The 23,572-nt window shown below is 40.3% G+C and overlaps 1 protein-coding gene across 1 annotated transcript in view; it reads left to right on the top strand.

The window, feature by feature from the left end:
• Nucleotides 1-23,572, top strand: part of KIAA1033 (KIAA1033 ortholog) — a 45,640-nt gene that overhangs the window by 5,172 nt on the left and 16,896 nt on the right. Inside the window, exons 2-20 of the mRNA XM_018553874.1 lie at nt 2,775-2,914; nt 3,857-3,910; nt 4,592-4,657; nt 5,864-5,909; nt 7,820-7,887; nt 9,062-9,144; nt 10,055-10,097; nt 10,321-10,424; nt 12,983-13,103; nt 14,138-14,261; nt 14,347-14,474; nt 15,375-15,535; nt 17,206-17,332; nt 18,221-18,256; nt 18,920-19,027; nt 19,242-19,388; nt 20,587-20,666; nt 21,231-21,336; nt 23,335-23,451. Of these exons, the coding sequence (XP_018409376.1) occupies nt 2,775-2,914; nt 3,857-3,910; nt 4,592-4,657; nt 5,864-5,909; nt 7,820-7,887; nt 9,062-9,144; nt 10,055-10,097; nt 10,321-10,424; nt 12,983-13,103; nt 14,138-14,261; nt 14,347-14,474; nt 15,375-15,535; nt 17,206-17,332; nt 18,221-18,256; nt 18,920-19,027; nt 19,242-19,388; nt 20,587-20,666; nt 21,231-21,336; nt 23,335-23,451 (1,859 nt within the window). The remainder of the gene's footprint in view (nt 1-2,774; nt 2,915-3,856; nt 3,911-4,591; nt 4,658-5,863; nt 5,910-7,819; nt 7,888-9,061; nt 9,145-10,054; nt 10,098-10,320; nt 10,425-12,982; nt 13,104-14,137; nt 14,262-14,346; nt 14,475-15,374; nt 15,536-17,205; nt 17,333-18,220; nt 18,257-18,919; nt 19,028-19,241; nt 19,389-20,586; nt 20,667-21,230; nt 21,337-23,334; nt 23,452-23,572) is intronic.

The following is a 23,572-nucleotide window of genomic DNA, read 5'->3' as shown; positions in this document are numbered from 1 at the left end:
TGTAAACGCACTGGAATGCACCTGAAAGCCCATTGACATAAAAACGTACCGGAACACATCCAAAATGCTGCAAGAAAGACATGGAGTGAAGGGGCACTTTCAGCAAACCTTTTGCTTTATCCATTCAGGGCAAAATAACAAGCTTGCTTTACCCCGCATTCACACCTGCATGTTCCGTAAACGCGAATCACGTTGCGCACGCTCGTGTGTGTTTGTGTGCATTTAGTTACCATGCATCCCCATTGAGTTCAAAGGGACCTGCAAACGCGGCGAAAAAGCACATGCAGGTTTTGAGGTTTTTCTTGCCTACAAACGCGGAAAAATGCACATCTTCCTGACCACTTGAACGTATGAAACCGTGCTTGGCCCGCATTCATGGAACGCACAGGTTTCACTGCAGGCTTAATGCCCCCCACCAACAGCACATACTTGGCTTTCCTATACCCCTCCAAGACTAAGAAACTGGAACCATGTAAAAGATCTCAGCTTACACAAGCCTGAGGACTTTCTCCCTGCCCATATGTCATGGCACAGGGCCATTCACGAAGACCCAGCACTGTCACGTGATAGGAAGGTGAATTTGTCACATGCTCCTCTGTAGCAGAACATGGAGCACCAAGTATTTTCTTTGCTGCCCGTGGCTGAACAGACTGGAGGGGAATCAGTATTCATAGTACACACTTACTTTTCTTCTAACAGCTTTTTAGAATTAACATTAAGCATTTGCATTAGGATCTTTGTTTTATCATCCCCAAACTGGAGGTAAAGGATGCTTTGAAAGCTTCAAGAAATCCGCTTAAAGCTTGCTGAATGCTTACCAAATGCTTTGTAAAAGCCTGCTGTGCACACTGCTGTTATACATTCTGAAGTCTGTGTGTACCATGGCCTTGAAGTCATGCTGCAGGTGTCGAGTGATGAACAGTGGAAACTTTCCTCTTTGTGCAGCTGCTCCCCCAAAGCCTCTTGACTTTGCTGCCCAACCGGTTGCAGTTCTCTGATGTCATCCTGTACAACCTGCAGTCCTGCATTGTAAGGGAGGATGCCAAGGGCCCGTTCACATTCCAGTGGAGGAGAGCACCCAATACCGCCATAGAGTAAGCAGTTAAAGGGGGACACTTGAAGGCACTCACTCAACGTGTACTTGTATTAATCTCTGACAATCAGCCTAACAGCCAGGCAAAAAGCATTTTTACAAGGAGGCCAACAGTGACACCCCCACCTCTTATTTCTTTAGGAGAAAACTGGTGTGCCATGGTCCTAATTGTTTGTCCTGAAGAGCTTTGAAGAAAAAGCTTTCCACTCCTCTTTCTGCCAGTGATCTAGAAAGGCAGCATAGGACTCGATCTGAAATAAGATATCATGTCTGCTGCTGGAGCTGGGATTTTGGAGTCATTTTTATCTGTTATTGGTAATGAGTGATGCTCATTGACTATGCAGTAATAATTAGGAAACTAAATCAAGCTTTAAAAACCGCTTCATGCTGAGTTTACTGTGGAGCTGACTGATAAACTGGAAATGCTGATTCATTTTCAGGAAAAGGCAGTTGAAATCAAGTGCTTTCAGTTTTGTAAATGAATCCGCTTCTCTCTTTTTTCTGTAGAAATCTAAGTTTCCAAATAAAGCAAGGCTCTTTTTTTTTTTTTAAATCAGGCTTGCTAAGTAATGTATAACACCAACAGGCATTTCTTCTCCTGACAATGCCTCTTTGCTTCCTTTTATTTTTCCAGAAGGTTCCTTGTCCCATCTTTTAGCCATCATACTGGCTTTTGCGATAATAATGCTGGTCCCAGGATGACACAGACATGGAAATCTTGGTGTCTGCACAGTAGCCTTTATTTTCCTGGCTGTTTGTAGAAAGCTTGTCTTTCATATCCTACACTCCTGCTGCCTCTCACCCTGTGGCATCCTGTGTAAACATGGCAGTGTAAATATCCATCACACTCCCAAAGCTCAGTCCCTCAGTTACCTCTTACCCTGTGACATGGCAGTGTAAAAATCCATCACACCCCTAAAGCTCAGTCCCTCAGTTACCTCTTACCCTGTGACACGGCAGTGTAAATATCCATCACACTCCCAAAGCTCAGACCCTCAGTTACCTCTTACCCTGTGACACGGCAGTGTAAATATCCATCACACTCCCAAAGCTCAGACCCTCAGTTACCTCTTACCCTGTGACACGGCAGTGTAAATATCCATCACACTCCCAAAGCTCAGTCCCTCAGTTACCTCTTACCCTGTGACATGGCAGTGTAAAAATTCATCACGGCTTATCACAGCCCATCTTTCTTACTGCTTCCTACCTGTGACGTGCAGAACAGAGTGGTAAGTGGGGGAGGAAGGGAAGACTGAAGATAGGCAACTTTCTGCCTGTAAGAGACTTGTATTGTTCCCCCTGTGCTCCCTTCAGGCAGACTTTGAGAGACTTTGCCTAGGCCCATCTATTTGAGTGGTGCTCAGTGATTGACACCATAATGTTTTGTTTTAATTGGGGTACACCAGGAGGAAAGTATTGGTGGGATGGGGGCGAGACACAGTAAAATGAAAATCGTCTGTTTTGCCTGTCTGTATAAACGGACACCCCTCATATTCGCAAAGTAAGCATCCAATTCAATGCTGTATTGTGTTTGCATTAGTTGCTCTTATAAACAAGTATGAAAAATCACGGTATCATTTTCCTTTCTAAACAACACACATTTTGACTTCTCGTGCATGAAGCTCCTTTTTTATAACACAGATGGATATTTTAATGCCACTCAATGTGTTTTTCTTTGCAGAAATCCATGCTGAGGTCCAGTTAAAAAACTATGGGAAATTTCTGGAGGAGTATACATCTCAGCTTCGCAGGATTGAAAATGCCCTGGATGACTCCATTGGAGATGTGTGGGACTTCAGTCTGGATCCAGTAACCCTGAAGGTAAATGTCTTCTTGTAGAGAGACACATTCCATCTGCAACCTTATGATGTACGGAAACTGGGTCAGCGCACCAATCTGACAAATAATAGAATGAGAGGTCAGCTTAAGGAATGCTTGCCCTTAGATCTAAATGGATGCAGTTGTAGTTTTCACCGAAAAATAGCTTTATCTTTGCTTCCATTTTTGCTTCCATTTCCTGAATAGATTGCTTTCCTTGTTCAGGACAATGTGTTATTTGTTATGCACTGAATGCTTGAATCATTCCATTTCCTTTTTCTGCCTCATGATATCAGGAAGGCACTCTTTGCACTCATGGAGAGAATTTAAATGATTTTGCAATTACATTCATTTAGATGGTGTATGTATGGATGTGTTAGCAGCCTCGGCAGACTTAGCTGTCACTAAAGTGTCATGCTATAGTATTCCCCTTCTCTCCTTTCCCAGCAGCTACATAAAAGGTTATTTAGGGAGGTGAAAGGAGGGGTGGAGGAGCTGGGCCAGCATGAAGATTAATTAGACCAGGGGTAGGCAACCCTGGCACCACAGCTATGGGGAAACTACAAATCCCACCATGCTTCTGCCTGTCATACCTGTGGCTGTCAGTCTTTCAGTGCCTCATGGGATTTGTAGTTCGACAACAGCTGAAGTGCCAAAGTTGTCTACGCCTGAATTGGACACTACCAGAATAGGAGAGGGCTATGGCAAACAAGAAGGGATGGGGCTGTGCTAGGGAATTGACCCTTTGTGAAATAGCCACATTTCAAAGGCACGTTGTAAGTGAATAAAAATAATTTATGTAATGAAAAACGCTGCAAGCAAGCATTTAAAGTTCTTCCTTTATCTGTGCTTTTACCTGCATTTTTTTTTTTATAGGATGGTAACCGGGTCTCTTTTAAATCAGGTTTACAGCAGAAATAGTGACTGGTTTGTCTTTTATTTTAGCTTGTGCCGTATGAGCAGTCTTCTCTCCTGGAACTCATCAGAACAGAAAACAAGGTATAGTGGCTTTTTCATGAGTCCCATTACAGGAAACATGTACTATAGAAGTATGGAAGTTTATTGTTCAAGTATCCAGTGGCAGTCAGGCAACCAGCATTTTTAAAGGAAGGCCAGCAATGGCAGTCTCCATATTACTTTCAGTACAAGTTTTCTTTAGAAATGATGCTTCTATAAATAATATAAAGAGACGTGCTTCTGGTTTACCTATGGCAATGTATGTTTTGGTCCTTCCCATGGCTGTATCACTATACTTGTAATTAAAGGGAGCCTGTGAGCTTAGACATAGTGAGCTCCTATTGACATATTTTTAAAGCTGTGGGTTGCAGGGTTGTTCTAATACTGGCTTTGTTACCAAGAGAGTCTCTGACCTGGAACAAGCATGCAGTTAGGGAAGTCTGAAAAGTCTTAAAGGAGAATTATGAGCAATGATGTGGAGCTGTGTATGTGGTTTGAAAAGGCTGGAGGAGCTTGGCAGCACTGAGATGGGGGAAAAAAAAGAAAAGCCATAACAATTGTTCATGATACACAGAGCTTTTAGTAAAATAAAGGTCATCCAGTTCAGGTTCAAATCTACTTTAATGTCTGTAAAAATATTTAGATAACTACTTTTTTTTGGTAGCTTTTGTCTTCTTTTGCTTAACATAATATCTCTTGTGTTATGCTTGTTCCCTTTTCTAGGTTTTAAATAAAGTTATAACCGTATATGCTTCTTTGTGCTGCGAGATTAAGAAATTAAAGTACGAGGTAAGTTCTTTTCACAGGAGTTTGAGCTTGTTTGTAAGTTGGCAGTTTGTTGCAAGAAAGCTGATTGACCAGCTAGGTCATCTACAACCACATCATTCATGATTGTAGAGGACCTACAAGCAGCGCTGGGTGTACTGTGTTTTTAGACAGCGGGACCATTGTTACTTTAAAATAACATGTAAAAATGTCAAAACTCTTATTGACTTATCAGAACTGGAAAACAGGAAAATTAGAACGATAGTGGTACTGTTGCCAATAGCAATCAGCCAGACGTTGGCTTTCATTTTTTCAAACCATTAAAAAATAATTATGATTGGTTACTAAGGGCGATAAATGTACGTTCGTTCTCTTTCCAAATTGATGAAAACATATTTGTCTTGCAGTAGTGGGTCAGCCATATGTGTTAATGGCAATACAAATGGCAATGATTTTGTGACCCAAGACAACACAAAGAGGTCTCTCTATAACTAATTCACAGAGCCATTTGTCCTACAAATCTACCTGAGCATTTGTTTTCTGTGTGATTTAGATGCAAAAACAAACTTTTTTAGATATAGTTTCTTTTCAGGATGATTGTAATGTAATACTTAATTTTGGCCACCAGATGGAGCATAGGAAATAAGTATTTTCATTGCTCCTCATTTAGTGGCCATAATGCAGTATTGCATTACATACATTTGACCTGGAAAGAAAAGATATAAATGTTCATTTTTGCATCTATTCGCACAAAATGAACAATCAGAAGGATTCATGGGACAAATGACTCTGCAAATTAGTTTTAAATAGACCCCAAAATAATGTGGACTTGCTCTCTAGCCTTTTTTTTTTTCTTTTCTTTTTTTTTCTCTTAAGGACCTATATACCTAGCTAATCTGTTTTTGCGGCCTGACATCCAAATTGTCAGATCTGTACCATCTGGCACTTCATGGGCTTCCTAATTTGACACAGATGTGATCTTGGGGAAAAGCCAGGTTTTAATGTGTCTCATCAGCTTTACTGTAAATGTCATGCAGCAGAGTTATTAATATAGTATAGTTGGTTAGTTTATCCTGCCTCCTGGATGTGGCAACTGCTTCTCTTCTTCCATAAATGATATATTTTCTACTGGGAAACAAGAACTGTTGAATTCTTGCTCCTGTTGTATACCCAAACTGCATATGTTATGGCGGTTTGTGTTCTAACTTGCTGTTGTCTTTTGCTATACAGGCAGAAGCAAAGTTCTATAATGGTCTATTATTCTATGGAGAAGGAGGTAAGTCTAGTTACTCTCGGTGTATTCCTAGATCCAACTGCTAAAATAAATGTTCCCCAGAACACCTGACTATTTTTGTAGCACAGTCTTGTCTGGCATGCCAACAGCGAGAAACGTTTTAGAGTGAAAGTTAAATTTAAAAGAGAACTATGGGGTAAGTGTTTTTCCCCATAGTTCTCCTGAGGGTCACGGGAGGACATAAACTAGCGTCTTCCCGTGACCCAAAGCTCAGTATCTACAGCTCGCGATATACTGAGACCGCCACAGCCGGGACGGATCCCACCATTACTGTTGAGATCCACCCAGCTGCGTAAGTGACAGCTGGCTCTGCCTTTCTAGAGGCAGAGCCAGCTGTGCCGGGCCCCCTCCCTCGTCCGTTCCTCCAGTCAGCGTTGGAGGATCGGAGCGGGGTAATCCCTGCAGTGCGCCGTATGGGACAGTCACGGCTCTCTGCAGTGAGATGATCGAGAAGTGAGCGAACGACGGTATGCGTTCGCTCAATTCCCGATCTATTGAGCCAAGGTGTGACAGTTTCATTGTCGCACGTCGGCTCAAAATTTTCACTCACCTCATAGTTCCCCTTTAAGAAGGATGACTTGCGTTATTTTATTTTACCTTTTGATTAAATTTTTCAGATCAGCTGTATGTATATAAAGGTTTCATTTAAAATGTGCATAGAACAAAAAGGAGGTGGGGTGATTTAAAAAAAAAAACCTTTTCTACAAAGAACAGTATATTATGGCCACTAGATGGAGCTGAGAAGCATATGACATCCCTATTCTCCTCTGCTTCATATGGTGGCCATATTGCGCTGTGAATCCATCCACAGAGCTGTTCCCTGTGAGTACAGTTTATAAAGCAACCCCAAAATGTACAGACCCTTGTCCTGGAGTTTAGGACAAAACAATAAAACTGTATTTGGGACCTCTTTATGAAAGGTGGAGCAGAGGAATGCCAATAAGTGGTGCCTTGTTTAATTTAACCCAGTGCTGACAAAGGTACCTGAAAACATGAGATTTAATGCACAATCCAGACAATTTTCACCCAAGTTGGCTGATGATCCTCGCGTTTCTTTTGGAGAACAAAGACAAACTGTGTATTTATCCTGGTGACTATTGTTGCTGGGACAGAATGATGCAAGGGTGTGGAAATTAAAGAAAGAAAAAAAAACGACTTGTCCATGGATAAGCGAGGGCACAATTTCCTTCCCCTCATGACAATGCACGTGTGATACAATTGTTTCTCATTGCGAGTGCTTGCAACATGTGAGCGAAATTCAAAATCCATAGCGCAAGGCTAGTATCGATAGTACACCCATACCAGCAGAGGGAAAGAAGGACTGGTAATTCCATTTTCCCAAATTATTTGGGAAAGTGAACTTACCCTCTAATGCGCATTATCCGTGTTAGAGAGTGCTGCTGCTCGGCTACCATACTATGGCACGCAGTGGAATGGGGGGCAGCACTTGTGCACAATGCCCTTTTTATTTATTAGATTTTTTACAATTTAATTTTTTTTTCTTTTTACCTTTTTTATAACTATATTTTTTGTGTTTTTTTTTTTGTTTTCACTTAACGTTATTGCTATCACACAGGGGCTAGCAGGCTGCTACAAGTGAAAACGAGTGCCCCCACTCTACATTTTAGCTGCATGTTCTGGGTGTCGAGCAGTAGGAATCCTGCACCCTTGTGCTGGGAAATCCAACATTTCAAAATTCATGAGGTGAAAACAAATTTCCTCAGGGGTACAAAGACAGGGAAAGAAGACCTGACAAGGGTATTAACCATTTCCTACACTATCCAAAGCAAAAAAAACAAACCTTTTAGATATACTTTTATACAGAAATGAAAAAATATAACAGGATTTATTGACACGAATGATGTTTATGTTGAGTTTGATTTTATTTTTAGCTCTAGAATCCAGTATTGTGGAGGGAGATTCCCAGATTCAGATGGGAAGGTTTGTTTCATTCTTGCAGGTAAATTTTCCTCTTAGAAGGAAATTTCTCTTCTTACGATATTTTAACTTCTTTTATTTGTCGTTATCATGATGATGTTTTGTGACATCCTAGGGCAATATTTTTTTACCAACTGGAGCAAAATAAGCTTAGGTTAATTTTTGTGGCTTTAATTAGTCAAATGCTTGTAGTCATTTACTCTCTCTTAGGTTTTTTCACAATTGTTATATACTCTTAGGTTTTTTCACAATTGTTACTTTTAAATAGATGCTAATATTGTGCATTTTTGTGATGAAGGTTAGTTAGGTTTGGGTTTAGAGCTTGGAGGTTGTATTCAATTGTTTTAGAGGTAGGTTCATGGAGTATGTTAAAGGTTAGGCTTAGATTAAACCTCTTTCCTTTGGCTTTAAATGAAAGCCTGTTTTCATCCTTTCAATGTGTTGACATGCTTTGCATGAAGTGGATGGAGTTCAGGCCACAAGGGAAAGGGGGTACTTGGCAATGAATGACTGGGAGGATTTAGAAGAGGAAGGGCACACCATGTATGCATGATGTATTACAAGAAATGTACAGGTATGTAAATCATCTATGTACTCTGTTCCTGTGGTCCAGAATTTTCAGAAATATTGGCCTTATTTCTGTTAGACACTTTTTCCTGTGTAATCACCCCTGCCTTTCTTCTTATGATCAGCGTGACGGCTACCCTCACTGCCATTTGTTATGCTTTCAGACTAGCCTAAAATTATCATGTGAATGCTGCCTGTGGAAGGCAGATACCAGGAGTAGGTGGTGGCTAAGTCTACACAGCATCTCCACACCTAGCCCCACTGCACACTACATTTTTGTTTATTGTCATGTGACAGTTTATCTAAAACAATACCGACTAATGATTTCAGGACAGTGGTGGAGCACCAGATCTAGGTCCCAGCTGCAACCACTGCAACCCCGGTAGATTCTCATGAAAATGCCAAGTATCGGCACTGGTACTCGAAAAGTATCATTGCATCCCTTCTTTTTACAATCATGTATGAGTGTCACATATTTAGTATGCAACAGATGATATGATTGCTTAAAACTGGTTGAAGCTTTCAGTAGCAAGGAGTAATTTTCTGTGCAGCTCAAGGCAAAAGATAGTCGTATTGCTTTAATGTTGTTCTTTCTGTTATATAATATTTTACTGTTTTTTTTTTTTCAGGAGCTTTCATGCTTTGTTACAAGATGTTACGAGGTAGTAATAAATGTTGTCCATCAGTTAGCAGCCTTGTATACAAGCAGCAGGTAATTTTTGTGATAAAAGTAGAGTATGTGATATCTGTGTCATATCTGCTACCCAGTTCCTAAAATAGTGGAACAGATTTAGAAATAAGCAAAAACTTTAGCATGTGGTTTTTGATAATAAAGTTATTTGAAGTGTTTGGTTGCCGATGCCAGGGGTACTGTAATAACTGCAAAGTAACCAGCCACATAACTATTTCTGGTTCAGGGTATGTTCACATCATGTCTGGAGCAGGTCTGCAAACGCAATGCGTTTTTGCCACATTATGGTGGTTTTTTTTTCTTTTTCAGCTTAAAATTGGCTTTCAAGTGCGTTTGTATGCATTTTTGATGCATTTCCATGCGTTCCAGTGCATTCCAGACCAGAGAAAATGAGACCAGCAGTATTTTTTTTTTTGGTCTGGATCGGAACGGACTGTGCTGGTATGAACAGAGCCCAGAAATACCATAGGGATACACTGGGATGCTTTTTTTTTTGGTCTGGGAACAAACTGTTGTGGTCTGGACATGGTCCAGACATAGTGTGAACAAGCCCTAAGTGAGATTACTGCATTCTACTCCAAACCTGTAACTTTGGGTTCCGCATTTGGGCTCCAGCAGGAGATCAGGACCATGCTGTCAATGTCCTTCTATAAAAAATTCAGTATAAATAAAAAAATTATTTATTTATACTGAAGTTCTGCTCTGACTACTTTTTCTGTCCTCTTTGCCACAGCCAAAGTCATTACTGGGTGTGTATGTGGCATTTGTAATAAAATACTAACTTTTGCTGTGTAGCTTAAATAATCAAGCTCTACAGGCGAGGACATTGCTGGGTATGGGTACTTTTGGTAGGCTTTGCATTTTTAGGTTATCGGGTTATCATGAAAATTTTAGTCAAAACGTTTAATGAAATGTAACTTGCTTTTTGCAGGAATGAATCAAAGATAATTGAAACTTCAGGAGTGCATTTTCTGGTAAGGATTTTCAATGACGTTAATACTTTTAGTGGAAAAATATAAATATATATTTTAAATTTTAACAGAATAAATGGTCATGGTTATAATTTAGGCTGGGAGTTTTAGAACACAACACATACATTTACCTAATGAGTCCATATACATATTTTGGGTAAAATTGGCATTAAGTATTCTGTATTGCCTCTTGCCATGATGTATGCATCATTTAATTTTTTTGTAGACTATGTATGAACACTTAGGAGAACTGCTGACTGTTCTGCTTACTCTTGATGAAATAATTGAAAACCATGCCACATTGAAGGATCACTGGACAATGTATAAAAGGTATGACAGCCATTTTATTCTAACCCTTGTTCATCAATTAATCTGCTCTTCAATACAGTTGTATTCTGCTTGGGTTTTTTTCATGAAGATAAGTCACACAGGGTTAGTCACAAAAAGGTGAAGAGTTTGGAGAAGGCAGGAGAAGTGAACAATCTAGGACAAAATAGCTGATTTAGAAAAAATTTCCAGTTCAGCTATGTTGTCCCAGATTGTTCTCTTCTCCTGCCTTCTCCAAACTCTTCACCCTTTTGTAAATACCGTATTTTGCGGTCCATAAGACGCACCGGACCATGGGAAGCAGGGAGGTCCGGCGCGCCTTATGGAGCACTCGACAGACTGTAGCTTCTGTCACAGCTTCTATGACAGAAGCTGTGACAGAAGCTGCAGTTAGTGACCGCTGAGACAGGTGGCGCTGTGATTACAGCGCCACGGTCTCGGTGATCATACAGAGCAGACGAAGAACGTCCGTTCTTCGTCTGCTCTATGGTGATCTCGATCGTCGCCGCTGCTCGTTTTTAATACGAGTGATCTCATTAGATCACTCGTATTGAAAGAGCAGTGGCTCCTACTGCTGAACTCGATCGCAGCTGCCGCTGCTCGGCTTTAATATGAGTGATCTCGTTAGATCACTCGTATTAAACGAGCAGTGGCTCCTACTACTCGCCCGGCGCCCGAAACTGCATGTCTCGGGCGTCGTAATTCGCTCAATAAGACGCAGGCACATTTTCCCCCTCCTTTTGGGGGGAAAAAAGTGCGTCTTATGGAGCGAAAAATACGGTAACCGTATTTACAGTATTAATGAGCATTACATTAGATGTTCACAAAAGCAGAAAATTTCAGAGTTAAAATAGTAACTTTTCTTACACTAAATTTCTTCATCTAGCATGATGCTGTGATATCTGGTGATTACAGTGTGAGCATTTTAACGGTTTTGAGTTTCTGTTCCATGTAGTTTGGTATTAGTGTATAGGATTTCAATGTCCATTAAATAATTTTTTAAAATCTGCAAGTACAACCCTTCTTTGCCCATTATACATTATAATGCTCTAGAACAGGGGTGCCCACAATTTCTGTGTTAAGATCTACTTTTCAAATGACGAGCTACATGAGATCTACCAACGAAAAAAAAAACCCTCTGTTCCTGGCTGTCTCTCCTTGCCCTCCTGGCTGTCTCTCCTTGCCCTCCTGGCTGTCTCTCCTTGTTCATCATCCTGGCTGTCTTTCCTCGCTCTCTCTCTCCTGGCTGTCATTCGTCGTTTTCTCTCCTGGCTGTCATTCGTCGTTTTCTCTCCTGGCTGTCATTCGTCGTTTTCTCTCTTGGCTGTCTCTCCTCTCTCTCTTTCCTGGCTGTCTCTCCTCTCTCTCTCTCTCTCCTGGCTCACCATGCTGTTTTTTTGCAAACAGTGTAGTGAAACAGGCTGTGTAAACTAATATTCTTTGATGTAATGCATAGCACTTCAACCACCAGAATCCACCAGAAAGGTGTCAGGGAGCTTGGCTCAGCTGACTCAGGCTAATAGGTAATCATGTGTGCACAGCTAAATAAATATACCGAAATAGAATAAAGGGGCCACCATTCACACTCTTCATGATCTACCAGCATCAGCTTTGAGAGCTACTGGTAGATCACAATCTACCTAATGGGCACCCCTGCTCTATAAGATGTATGTTGTGAGTTGAATAAAAAAACTACAGAAAAGCTAGTCACAGACATTACATTCTGATTGTACAGTTTATTTACGATCCACTTTAGAATTGCCAAAAACTGTACTGTTTTTTTATTCAGCCAGGTAGGCTCTCTCACTGCACAGTTGTTGGTACATCTAAAAGGAGATTGCACAATCAGAGTGTAAGACAGTGCCCATAATAAATGGTATGGTAATAAAGGGCATTTTTTGAAGCGTAGCTACAACTGCACCTTATTGTTCCTAGACCTCCTCTGCTCTGTCCTTTTGTCTCTACTACATGTATGATTGCATACATTCAGGCGCCTGATTGCCCAAATTTATACAGAGCCCATAACCAAGCTTTATATAGTGATATATAGACTATCTGTGCATATGAAGTTCCTGGGTACCTAAAGTGTGAGTATAGGCTCTTTTCAGTCCTACTAGCAAGCAGTAGATACTGTATATGCAAAAACATAAGAAAAAGAAACACTCGAGATGGGACAGGCGCATGCACAGTAGAGATCTTCGGCGGGTAGAAGAGGAGAGAAACAGTGTAAGTGAATGCACACAGCCGGGAGCTTGAATGTCGGACAGACCCTGTGGGACAGGAAGACATAGCAGTCAGCGCTGGAGCAGAGACTGGCACTAGTGCTGGAGGGATTGCAAAATACAAGTGGAAGGAAGATGATGATCAGATCAAGAAGCCTAATTTAAGGTAAGTCCTCAAAGCAGCCTGGGGAGGGGGGACTTCTGACTTTAATGTCACTTTAATACATGGCTGCAGAATTCAGGTTTCTGTAAATTGGGCTTCTTTGAGAGCCTCCCTGTAGACTTACAACTACATTCTGTCTTTGCCTGCCTAATGCTATGTTTGTTCTTGGCTTACAGGTTATTAAAATCGGTACATCATAACCCAACAAAATTTGGAATTCAGGAGGATAAACTGAAGCCTTTTGAGAAGCTACTATTAAAACTAGAAAGTCAGTTGCTCGATGGCACGCTGTTGCAGGTAATAAGACATATCAGGACACAGATTAGAAATTTTGTACTGGAGACTTTTGTTTTCATAATGCTGGTAGTGAAATTGTGTTAAAAGTAAGCTACAGGCATCACAAAATCACTCAATACATTTGCTGTTATAAAAAGTTGCTTCACTGTGTATGCATTGTTTGGGAAGAAAGTCAACTTGTTATCTATAATCCCAAATGTTTGCTTGTGATGCAAGAATGTCTTGTGCATAGGACACCAGCCATTGCAGATTGTGTGATCTAAGCCAAAAGTAGACTCGTCTAAACTCAGCAGAGATGCTCAAAGCTAGTGCTGTAAGCTGGAGGTGCTGCAGTTTTTAACCTCAAAACAGGGACTTATAGACATTAAATTACAAACAAATACAAAGTAGACATAACTCTGTATACTATATAATATACAGTATGTTGACTCGTGATTGTTTTGTTTTCCTCTTGTCTTCACTGCATGTATACCCATAAGCACAGTGGAAGTTTCTTGGGGCATTTTTTTAATGGTATACTGTACTGTTTGCATTTCTCAAAAATTTTGAGTAAGGCTTAGTTGAGTTGCTACTCCCAATTTTGCCAGGCACTGGGTATATTTTGCTTGTGGGGCATCTGATCAAACTATTTCTACTTAGTGGGCATTGTAGCAAAGCAATCTCAATCTGCTGAAAAACGTAATATTTTAAATCTAAGGTGTTTTTGTAGAGCTTGCCCAGGGTGAACCTGAAACAGTCACCTGAAACACCCTAAATTCTGCATTATGGGAAGAGTAGGCACGCAACCTCCTCCTTCCCACAATGCCAGCATGGACATGGAGGGGTGCCTAAGCCTGTGGAAATACTGACTTTTAGAGAGCTTGCATTTGCATGGGATAGATGGGGGAAGAGGGAGGGGGTACTGGGTTTTAAAGAGTTTTGCAGAAATGCTGGAGGTAAGCTTTTGCCCCATCTGCTTAGCATAAAAATGTGTATTAGATACAGCTGTACTTTAAAGATGAGTATCTAATATGGTACTCATTTATGTCTCACAGGGATGCGTCGAGCAACAGTTTGACTCCTCCAACGGGGGAGTTTCTGTCTCAAAGAATGGAACCTTTGCTGAAGAGTTTGCACATAACATTCGTACAATATTTTCTAATGTGGAAGTTAAACTAGGTAAGTCCTGTTCAGCTTGGAGATCTACATGTTTTTGTAGTGTGACCTGTGATGTCAGCTAGTTTTCTTTTCTAATACTGTGCAGGAGAAGCCTCTGAAATTGATCAGCGGGAACGATACGTGGGACTCTGTGGCCTGTTTGTACTTCACTTCTATATTTTTCGCAGCGTAGACAAAAAACTTTACAAGTCTCTCCTGGATGTGTGTAAGAAGGTACAGTATGTTGCATTTAATAATCCTCAACCAGTTGCTCACATTAGGTAGTAGCTTGTACACATCTTTCTGCCACTTCCCACCTCCAACTTGCTGGGTTTCGTTGTGTAAATACAGCATCTGTAGAAACTACTGCTGTCAATGGACCTTCTGACACCGTGTGTATAAAAGCTGTTGAGAAGTGAAATAGAGAGATACAAAGTAACATTGTTAGTTTGTATTTACTCTGTTTCATTTATCTGCAGTTCAAAGGGTGGGATATGTATTGTATTATATGTCAGTTAAAGCAACCTGACAAGTAAATGGCTTTTTTTTTTTTTATAAATTAAAATGTGTTCATATTGAACTCCTTATTAACCCTTATTTTACCCTAATCACCCCTAATTAAATGTTCCCCTTCTCCCAAATAACTAATATTTTCCTGGGTAATTTTTATTTTATTTTCTAACCTTTACTATCACTATGTAGTCCTATGTAGTCCTGAGGAAGGCTCAGAAATGTCGCCTTCTTGACTCACTTTAAGTTGAGTGATGGTGGCTTTTCTTCAGTTGAGGATATTGTGTAATGCTGTTTCGCAATATTTTCTGACTCTTCTACTTCGAAAACAGTGGCATATCTGTAAAGACAATACAATGAGCATACCACGTGTAAAAATGGAGCAGGCTCATACCATAGTGCATAAGAATATTTATAACAAATGCTGCAAAACTGAATGTATACTTGTTTCAGAGAACCATTACTTCTGTCTTGTGAATAGTTTGATTTAACATGGATTCCCGGAAGTGGAAAAATATGTGCATCTAATTTGCACATTTTCTTTAAATTATGTAACTATAAACATCTCAGGTTTTGCTATCTACATTTTTCAGTACAAAATTGAACTTTTTATCTGTATTGTAGGTCCCATCAATCACTCTAACAGCCAACGTTATTTGGTATGCTGATAGCTTCCTAATCCAGAAGGTACCAGCTGCAGCCAAACTGATGGATCGGAAGAGCCTGCTTGCCATTAAGTCTCAGAGGGAAACTTACCTACAATCTAAGGCCCAGTCTCTTACCAAGTAGGTCCTTTAAAACGATTTTTTAAAAAATCCAAATGTATGTGTGATCATTATAATTGCAAAGGTTAGTTGGTAACTTTTGGGGCAACTATATTTTGTTTATTATGCAAGTGTTAGGAAAAGCCACACCATTTTCTTTTAATTAGGCACACTTTAATTGCAAGGTTACATTGCTGCAGTTAAAACTGGGTGAGATAGTTTGCTAAGAAGATTTAAAAAAAACCACAGGGGTTTTAGTCTGCATCACTTTTGTGCTCAAAAAATCTACCTTGCGGGGAGTTACTGTACATCATTTTCCATTACTTGACCTATACTAAAGTAATTTCTCAACTGGTCGTAAACATTTTAAAAGATTGAATGTATTGTCTATGCATGTCTGTTAATTTTGTCACAATCTGAAAATTTTTATATTGTTGGGTGTGTGGTCAAATATTGTTTCAAATGATGAGTTGTTAAAATGACAAAATATGAACCTTTGACTTGCTGTGAATCAGCAACTCATTCATAGTACATGGTACAAGGAAGAATTATGTCTGTGCCCACCCCTCTACTGTATCATGCTAATTGAGGCTTGCTCTGCTGTGATATGCCGCGGATAAGAGTGGCCCTCTCTCAGACACTATTGACCCTATTTTTTTAAATCTTCTACACGTTGCCTTAAAACATTTGGGTATGATGGGCTGTCTGAGTTGTACCTGTGATTACTTCAAAGTAACTAAACCTTAGGAACCTATTTGTGTTTTTGGAGCCCTGAAGCCTAGGGAGCTCCAATATGCTCACAGCAATGTTATTCACTTAAAGGAGAACTATGGGGTTAAGGCTTTTCCCCATAGTTCTCCTTAGGGTAACGGGAGGATACAAACTAGCGTCCTCCCGTCACCCTAAGCTCAGTATACCGCGAGCTACAGCTCACGTTATACTGAGACGCCACAGTATACCGCGAGCTACTGCGACGCAGCTGAAGTGGATCCCGACAATTATGTCTGGATCTGCCCAGCTGCGTGAGTGACAGCTGGCTCTGCCTATCTAGAGGCAGAGCCAGCTGTACCCACCCCCTCCACCGTCCGATCCGCCAGTCAGCGCTGGTGGATCGGAGGGGGGAATCCAGCCCCTACCCTGTTACGGCAGAGAGCTTTTACACGATCGAGAGGTGAGCGAACGACGGTATGTGTTTGCTCACTTCCCGATCTACTGAGCCGACCTGTGACAGTCTCATTGTCACAGGTCGGCTAGAGCTATGAGGTGAGTGAAAAGCACTCACCTCATAGTTCTCCTTTAAGTAGTGTATGGCCCTTGTTCATCTCGCTGTTGGTCCCTTGCTAAGACAGAAAGCTTCAGTAACCAGTACTTTGGGATGGGGCCAAGTGCAGCTGCAGGAATGGAGGCTTCTATTTGCATATTGGGACTAAAAGTGTTTCAGAGCTTTTGGGGAGCTCGGCAACGTATATGAATATCCATGCAGGCCTCTTTGCTTTGTGTCTGTGTAAGATTTTTAGAAACTAAAGTGAACAGAGGTTACATTTAGATGTATGAGTTACAGCTGAGTTCTTTTTTTTCTTTTATTTCCAGTCAGCATATAGTCATGTAATTTTCTGCACTAGAAACACATTTTTATATGTCAGCACCGTTATTCTGTCCTATACCTTTATGCTGATTTCCTTGTTCTCTAGAGATGTCCAGTCCTACTATGTGTTTGTAACCTCTTGGATGATGAAAATGGAATCCATTTTGTCAAAAGAACAGAGAGCAGAAAAATTTGCAGAAGACCTTACTAGCAGATGTAATATATTTGTACAGGTATGCTTTTCAAAGTCAGAATTTGTACCTTGTAGTTAATTTGACTGATGAAAATGTCTATTTAGATTTTCTTTCCTGCAAATTTTGTGATCAAAAGACTCCTTTTTAATGTTAATACTGAATGAAATAGGCACTGTTTTTTAAGGGTATTTCCAGGCATTTTTTAAATTTACCCCCAAACCTCCCTCTCTCCTTCAAGATCATATTCCACCATTATTTTATTTTTTATTTTACATTCTTACTGTTCTTCAAAAGTGTTTTATTACTCCCTTTTACATCATCACCAGGTTTCTAAATTCTTGCAGTGGCAACTTCTAGGAACCCCCCCACTCCCCAGAGCTACATCTCCCAAGAGCCGTTCCCCTACGAAGGGTGTGTGAGAAAGGCTGCTGGGAGTCAAGGCAGCAGTTTTGTTCTGCTGGGATCAAAATCAGTGTGTGCATGTAGAGGGGGTTTGTTGGAAGGCGCAGGGCTGATATTGCCGGTTGGGCTTTTAGTGCAGCAGGGGCACTGTTTCATTAGCACAAACAGAATCACTTGTTCAATATGATAGATTGATGCAAATCTGGACACTGGTTCATACAAATAGAGCATAGGCATATGTGGTAAGATTGGGGTGCCTGAACTTAAATCTAAGACGTGTTTGGCTAAACATGAGAGCGCTGGTTGTTTAGTACTGGAGCTGTTTCTTCTAGCCTGGGGATGAATAGAAGAGATTACACAATGATTTGATATATGGGGTGATGCAGTCATCCTTTGACCACATCTACATTCTTGGCTGTTTACCCTAAACAGTGTATATTTGCGTCGCTATATATATAAAATCGGAATATTGGCAAAACTTTATGTAGCATGGCCAATAATTGGCTCATCTATGGGCCCTTTTGAATATTTTCTTATTTCCTGCTTGTGGAGCTTCTCAAGGTACTGTTTTCATTGGTGTGGAATAAAACATACCTGGACATCAATAGGTAGCTTGAAAGGGGAGTTAATTCCAAGTAGAGAGGAGTGTATTGCTATAACATCCAGTCCTCTTGAATATGTGTGTATGCTTACTGGGGTCTGGATACATTATTTGCTTATTTCTACAGATCAGGCAAAAATGTACTTGAGTAATCTGGAGAATTGTAACTTGCTGGGATCAGATTCTCTAATTTTTCCTTCTCACTAATCCTAAGATCACAACTAAATATCAATACATATTCTGTCTATCTTTACTAATTGCTTGTAGCTTGATAAATACAGTCATAACTATAGCTGCATGAGTCACATGTTTTGGTCATTTTTAAATGAAGCCAAAATCAAAGGAATGCCATACTGCCTGCTTTTGCATGTGAACTCTGGTATGACTTATTCCTATCCTATATAAAAGTGAAAAGTATCAACATTTTGGTGCAGATCGTCTTCGTGTTCTCTCTCTCTCTCTCTCTCTCTCTCTCTCTCTCTCTCTCTCTCTCATATTTTTATATATATATATATACTTGGATTTATAAAATAGAAAACAAAAGGGCCATACAGTGGCAAAAAATCTATATTGTATATACATGTTTTATTCTAATGTACCTATATTTTTCCTACCCCCCCCAGGCAATTGAGCACACCTTCCACAGAAGGAGCATGGTTGTGGCAGATTCCGTATCGCATATCACTCAGTATCTGCAATATCAAGCACTAAATGCCATTGCAGTTGCAAAGGTAACATTCTTCTATAGATATTGTGATGTTTGGTATCTGGAGATTGTTTGATAGTGCAGGGGACATAGTAACAGGATGACTATAGCCTTACTGTCCTTATCATTTGTGTTTGCCTGTTTCAGACAGCTTCAGTAGACTGTAATGGCAAATAGCACATCCATTATAACTTGGTGCATTGAGTCATAAAACTGTACTGTTTTTGTTTTGAATTTAGAAGCGGGTTATTTCAGACAAGAAGTACAGCGAGCAGCGGTTGGATGTCCTTTCTGCTCTGGTACTGGCAGAGAATACACTAAATGGACCAAGCACAAGACAGCGAAGGCTTGTGATATCATTGGCATTGAGCGTGGGGACACAGATGGTAAGTGCTGATTGTGTGTGTCCTTACACACTTATATTTAAACAGACTTTTTACTTTATCACTTATCACACATTTTTAGTCTTTGTATGTGTGTGCAAACTCAGCCTGTAGTTACAGTTCTGTTCATTGGTAATCGGGAACACAGTTTGTAATTTGGTACAAGCCTAGTCTAGTTTATATATACTCGTAGTTATTCAATGTAGTTATTTATTACTGAAATATGCTCATCTTGCCTTGACATTTGAGGGTGTAAAAGCAATGGCAAAGCTGTGTTATTATCACTCAAATATTAAATTAAACCTTGCGTGAAAGAAACATGGAGGCTACTATTGCTGATTTCTTCTTCTGGTATTGCTAGTTCCCTGGCTGCCATTCTAATTTTCCCATTTCAGCACCCAGCACATATTTATGCAAATAAGGACTTCAAACTTTTTAATTTGCATACTTATTCTGGATTATTGTCTCAGAAATGATTGTCAGTGAGTCAGCATGGATTATGGTAAAGGAGGAGGAGGTGTGCTGGACCATTATGTTTGCTTGCGTTAGTGGTAAATATTTGATAATCTGTGTGGATCTGTAGGCAGCAATCTAGTCCTAAGGAGCCCTCAAGTCTCTTTTGATAAAGCTAAACTGGTGTTGGGGATGATTAGGTTCATAAAAACAGCCAATGAGTTTGGTTGCTGAACTTGAGCTAGAACAGACATTATACCAGTTGGTTCAAATGTTTTCATATATTACACAGGCCTATCATTTCAGTCCAAACTTCATCCATTCCACTTTATTTTAGGACTAATGAAGCCCCCAAAGCGCGTTGGATGTTATACGGAACTTAAATAAAAATGTTTTCTAGATACATATAAGTGAAGAGGTGCTTTCACCCCCCTCCCTTCTTTCTTCTGAGTAAGTCAGCATGACAGCCTGGGAACTGGCATTTTCAGGAGGAAAGGTCAGCAATAGCAGCCCCCATATTTCTATCATCACAAGTTTTATTTTAACTGCTGCCAGACATAACATAACTAATCCATTTTATCCTGCTTAATGGGGAAACCTACTTTTGGAAATAAGGTTATACAGTCAAATGTTTTCTGCAGTTTTTTAATTTGCAAAGTAGCCTTCCCCTTTAAATTTCTTTGCAGTTAAAACATTAAGACTTTTAATCATGGCAGACAATTGAACTAGCTTTTGTAATATTTTGCAGAAAACCTTTAAGGACGAGGAGCTTTTGCCTCTGCAGCTTGTTATGAAGAAACTGGACCTTATAAGTGAATTACGGGAAAGGTAAAGAGTACGGACTATTATTCTTGGTAGAGGTGGAAACCTAAATACAGTCTTTAGGCTAAATTCACAAAGCTGTAACACAAGGATTAGGGACTTTATTCTAGCCATGTGACTGGTAATATTCAAATCTCATTGGACTCAGCTGAAAATAACTGTCACATTTTTATCATTAGTATCCTCCGGTCCTGTGTCGATCTTTGTTTGTTCGCTTCAGAACTGCATCTCTCCCTTTTACAAGTAGTAGACAAATGCAAAACAAGTTGAAGGTGATAAAATGCAGGTTTACAACACCTGCAGTGAATTCTGAATGATCTTAGAAGCATCTCAAACTTAGCTGTATTTGCATATCGAAGCCTGTCAACACCAGCTCTTATTTTGGTGTGTTAGCTGTTAGAATTGAGCCTAATTTTTGTTAGACTAGTATGGTTGATAAGCAAAGCTGCATTTTCCTGACATGATTAGGTCATGTTTTCTGGTTGTAATAAACCTTGTTGATTTAGTGCTACAGACCAATTTTTTGTAAACATTTTTTACCATGTTTGGCCATATTGTTTTAATCAACAGAGTGCGGGCTCAGTGTGACTGCTGTTTCCTGTACTGGCATCGGGCAGTTTTTCCCATCTACCTGGATGACGTGTACGAAAATGCAGTTGATGCCTCTAGATTACATGTGAGTTAAGTCTTATTAACTGAAGTAAAATCCTAGTTTTCATGTGAGTTTCCACTGAAAGAGATGAATGCAGTACATTTGATGCAATTTCAGCAATATTATATTATTGGGCTGTTATTGTCCAGCTTCCCATGTAGAGTTTCTTGAACAGCTCTAGTCCTAACAAAGACTTCCATGGAGTTTCTAATAGGGATGCACCGATATATCGGCCGCTGAAACATACCGGCTGAAAATGGCACTTTTGGCTAAATGCCGAAAGTGCAATTTTTCTGCCGATACAGCGGCACATCCCTGCTTTTTTTCCCTTCCCGCTGGTCGCTGCTTTGTGTCCCATCGGGGAGGAGAGAAACTGTGACAGCCTGCCGAGCGCTGCAGGAGGAGAGAGCGCTGTGAGCGGCCGTTGTCTCTCCTCCCACACTGCTCAGCCTCCTGTCACACAGCAGTATGTGGGAGGGGACAGCCCGTGCTGTCACAGGAGGCTGAGCTCTCCTCCCGCTCTACTCACTCAGCCTCCTGTGACAGCTGTCAGAAAGGAGAGTGAGGTACAAACACTCGGTGATCAGTGATCACTGAGTGTTTGTACATAATTGAGGACAGAGTATGGTTACTATAGCCTCAATTATGAATGAATCGGAAGTGATGTACATCACCTCCTGTACATTCATGATTGTGGATATGGTAAACATACTATCTCCAAGTTATGGATGAACAGGAACACTCAGTATAGAGGATTCCTGTTCATTTATAACTGGGGCTGCAGAAAAAGAAATTGAGGACTCTGTCCTCAATCTCTTCTATTTTAAAAGGGAAATATCAGTGGTTTAGACCCCTAATATTTCCCCATAGCCCCTAAAAGTAAAGTAAAATATACAAATATTTAATAGAAAATGATAAATAAAAATAAATGTAAAAAATTAAAAAGTTTATAAAAAATAAAATATTAAAAAAGGAAAATGACAATTAAAAAAACATTTTTGGTTTCAGCCTGACCTTTTTTTTTAATTTCGGTTTTGAAATTTCCATTTGGGTGCACCTCTAGTTTTCTAATTATAGCCTATTATCAATAATATTTGTGTAATTGCCTGATCTCCTATAACAGACACCCAGAATTATGTGCTGTCTTTGTCCATCCTGCTTAGAGATAATTTGAGGGTCAGGGTGACATACCCTATATGCACCTGCTGCCTCCATAAACTGAAGTTGCATGACAAGGATGAGTTGCCATGCTTAGTTCCTGATTTTTTAAATATATTTTACTGTTAAAGACATGGAAATCCATTAACCTCCTTGGCGGTAATTCCGAGTGTGGCTCGGATTTAATTTTCAGTACCATAAGCGGTAACCACCAGTTACACTCTGGATTACAGCGTAGCGTTACTTACCTTGTCCCTTGAGCTGTGCTGTGTCCTCCGGCCGATGCCGGCATCTGTCTTCCGGGTTCCGTCCCTTGCGAGCGTCCGCGTCGCAGGGGGGGCGGAACCGGCAAAAAATGTAAAAGTAAACATGACGAAAAAAAAAAAATAGAACAAGAAAAGGAAAAAATCAGACCGCCAGGGAGGTTAAGCAGTAAGTGCATGATGTATGAAAACGGTGCCAAAAATAGTGTTTTGTTGCCCATCGCAACCTCTTGACATAATACCTAGACGGGAAAAAGTCTGGTAGAAGCTATTTAGCAATGACAGGCAATAAGAAATTTACCTTGGATCATAGTTCTCTAGGCCTGCACACCTGCCATTGCTGTGGTTAGTGGGTTCCACCAATGCTATTGATATATTTTATATTACGAAGAATGTTAACTGCTAGAAAGATGCCAAACTGACCAGGGACTCCAAAAAGTGATCAGTAGCAGAGCTATTAAGTACCACAGCAATGTTTGCCTTTGGTGTGCACAAAATACATCAGGAACCAGTAGGACATTCAGCCTGTTCAAACGGTGCCTTCGGATGGAGATGCCCTTTATATCTTATTCTTTAATTTATTTATTTTTATTCCATTTAGTATATGTTCAGTGCATTGTGGAGCTGTGTCCCTGCAATGATGCATGCCAGACACTTGGAATCCCATGAGGTGTTGCTGAAGAGCTATGAGAAGGAAATAATGGATGTTCTAACTGAGGTAAGGGGAACATATCTCAGAAGGGTTGTCCTACTTTGGCTAGACCTTTTATTTTTAAAGAGGAATTAATGTCAGAAATTGACTTTAGGTCTGCTGTTCTCCCTTCGTTGCTGCCAACTAT

This window comes from Nanorana parkeri, unplaced genomic scaffold, assembly GCF_000935625.1.
Source record: "Nanorana parkeri isolate BGI_ZX_2015 unplaced genomic scaffold, ASM93562v1 scaffold132, whole genome shotgun sequence".
In the NCBI taxonomy this organism is placed as follows: Eukaryota; Metazoa; Chordata; class Amphibia; order Anura; family Dicroglossidae; genus Nanorana; species Nanorana parkeri.
Note: the sequence above shows the minus strand (reverse complement) of the source record. Positions and strands in the feature narration are given on the sequence as shown.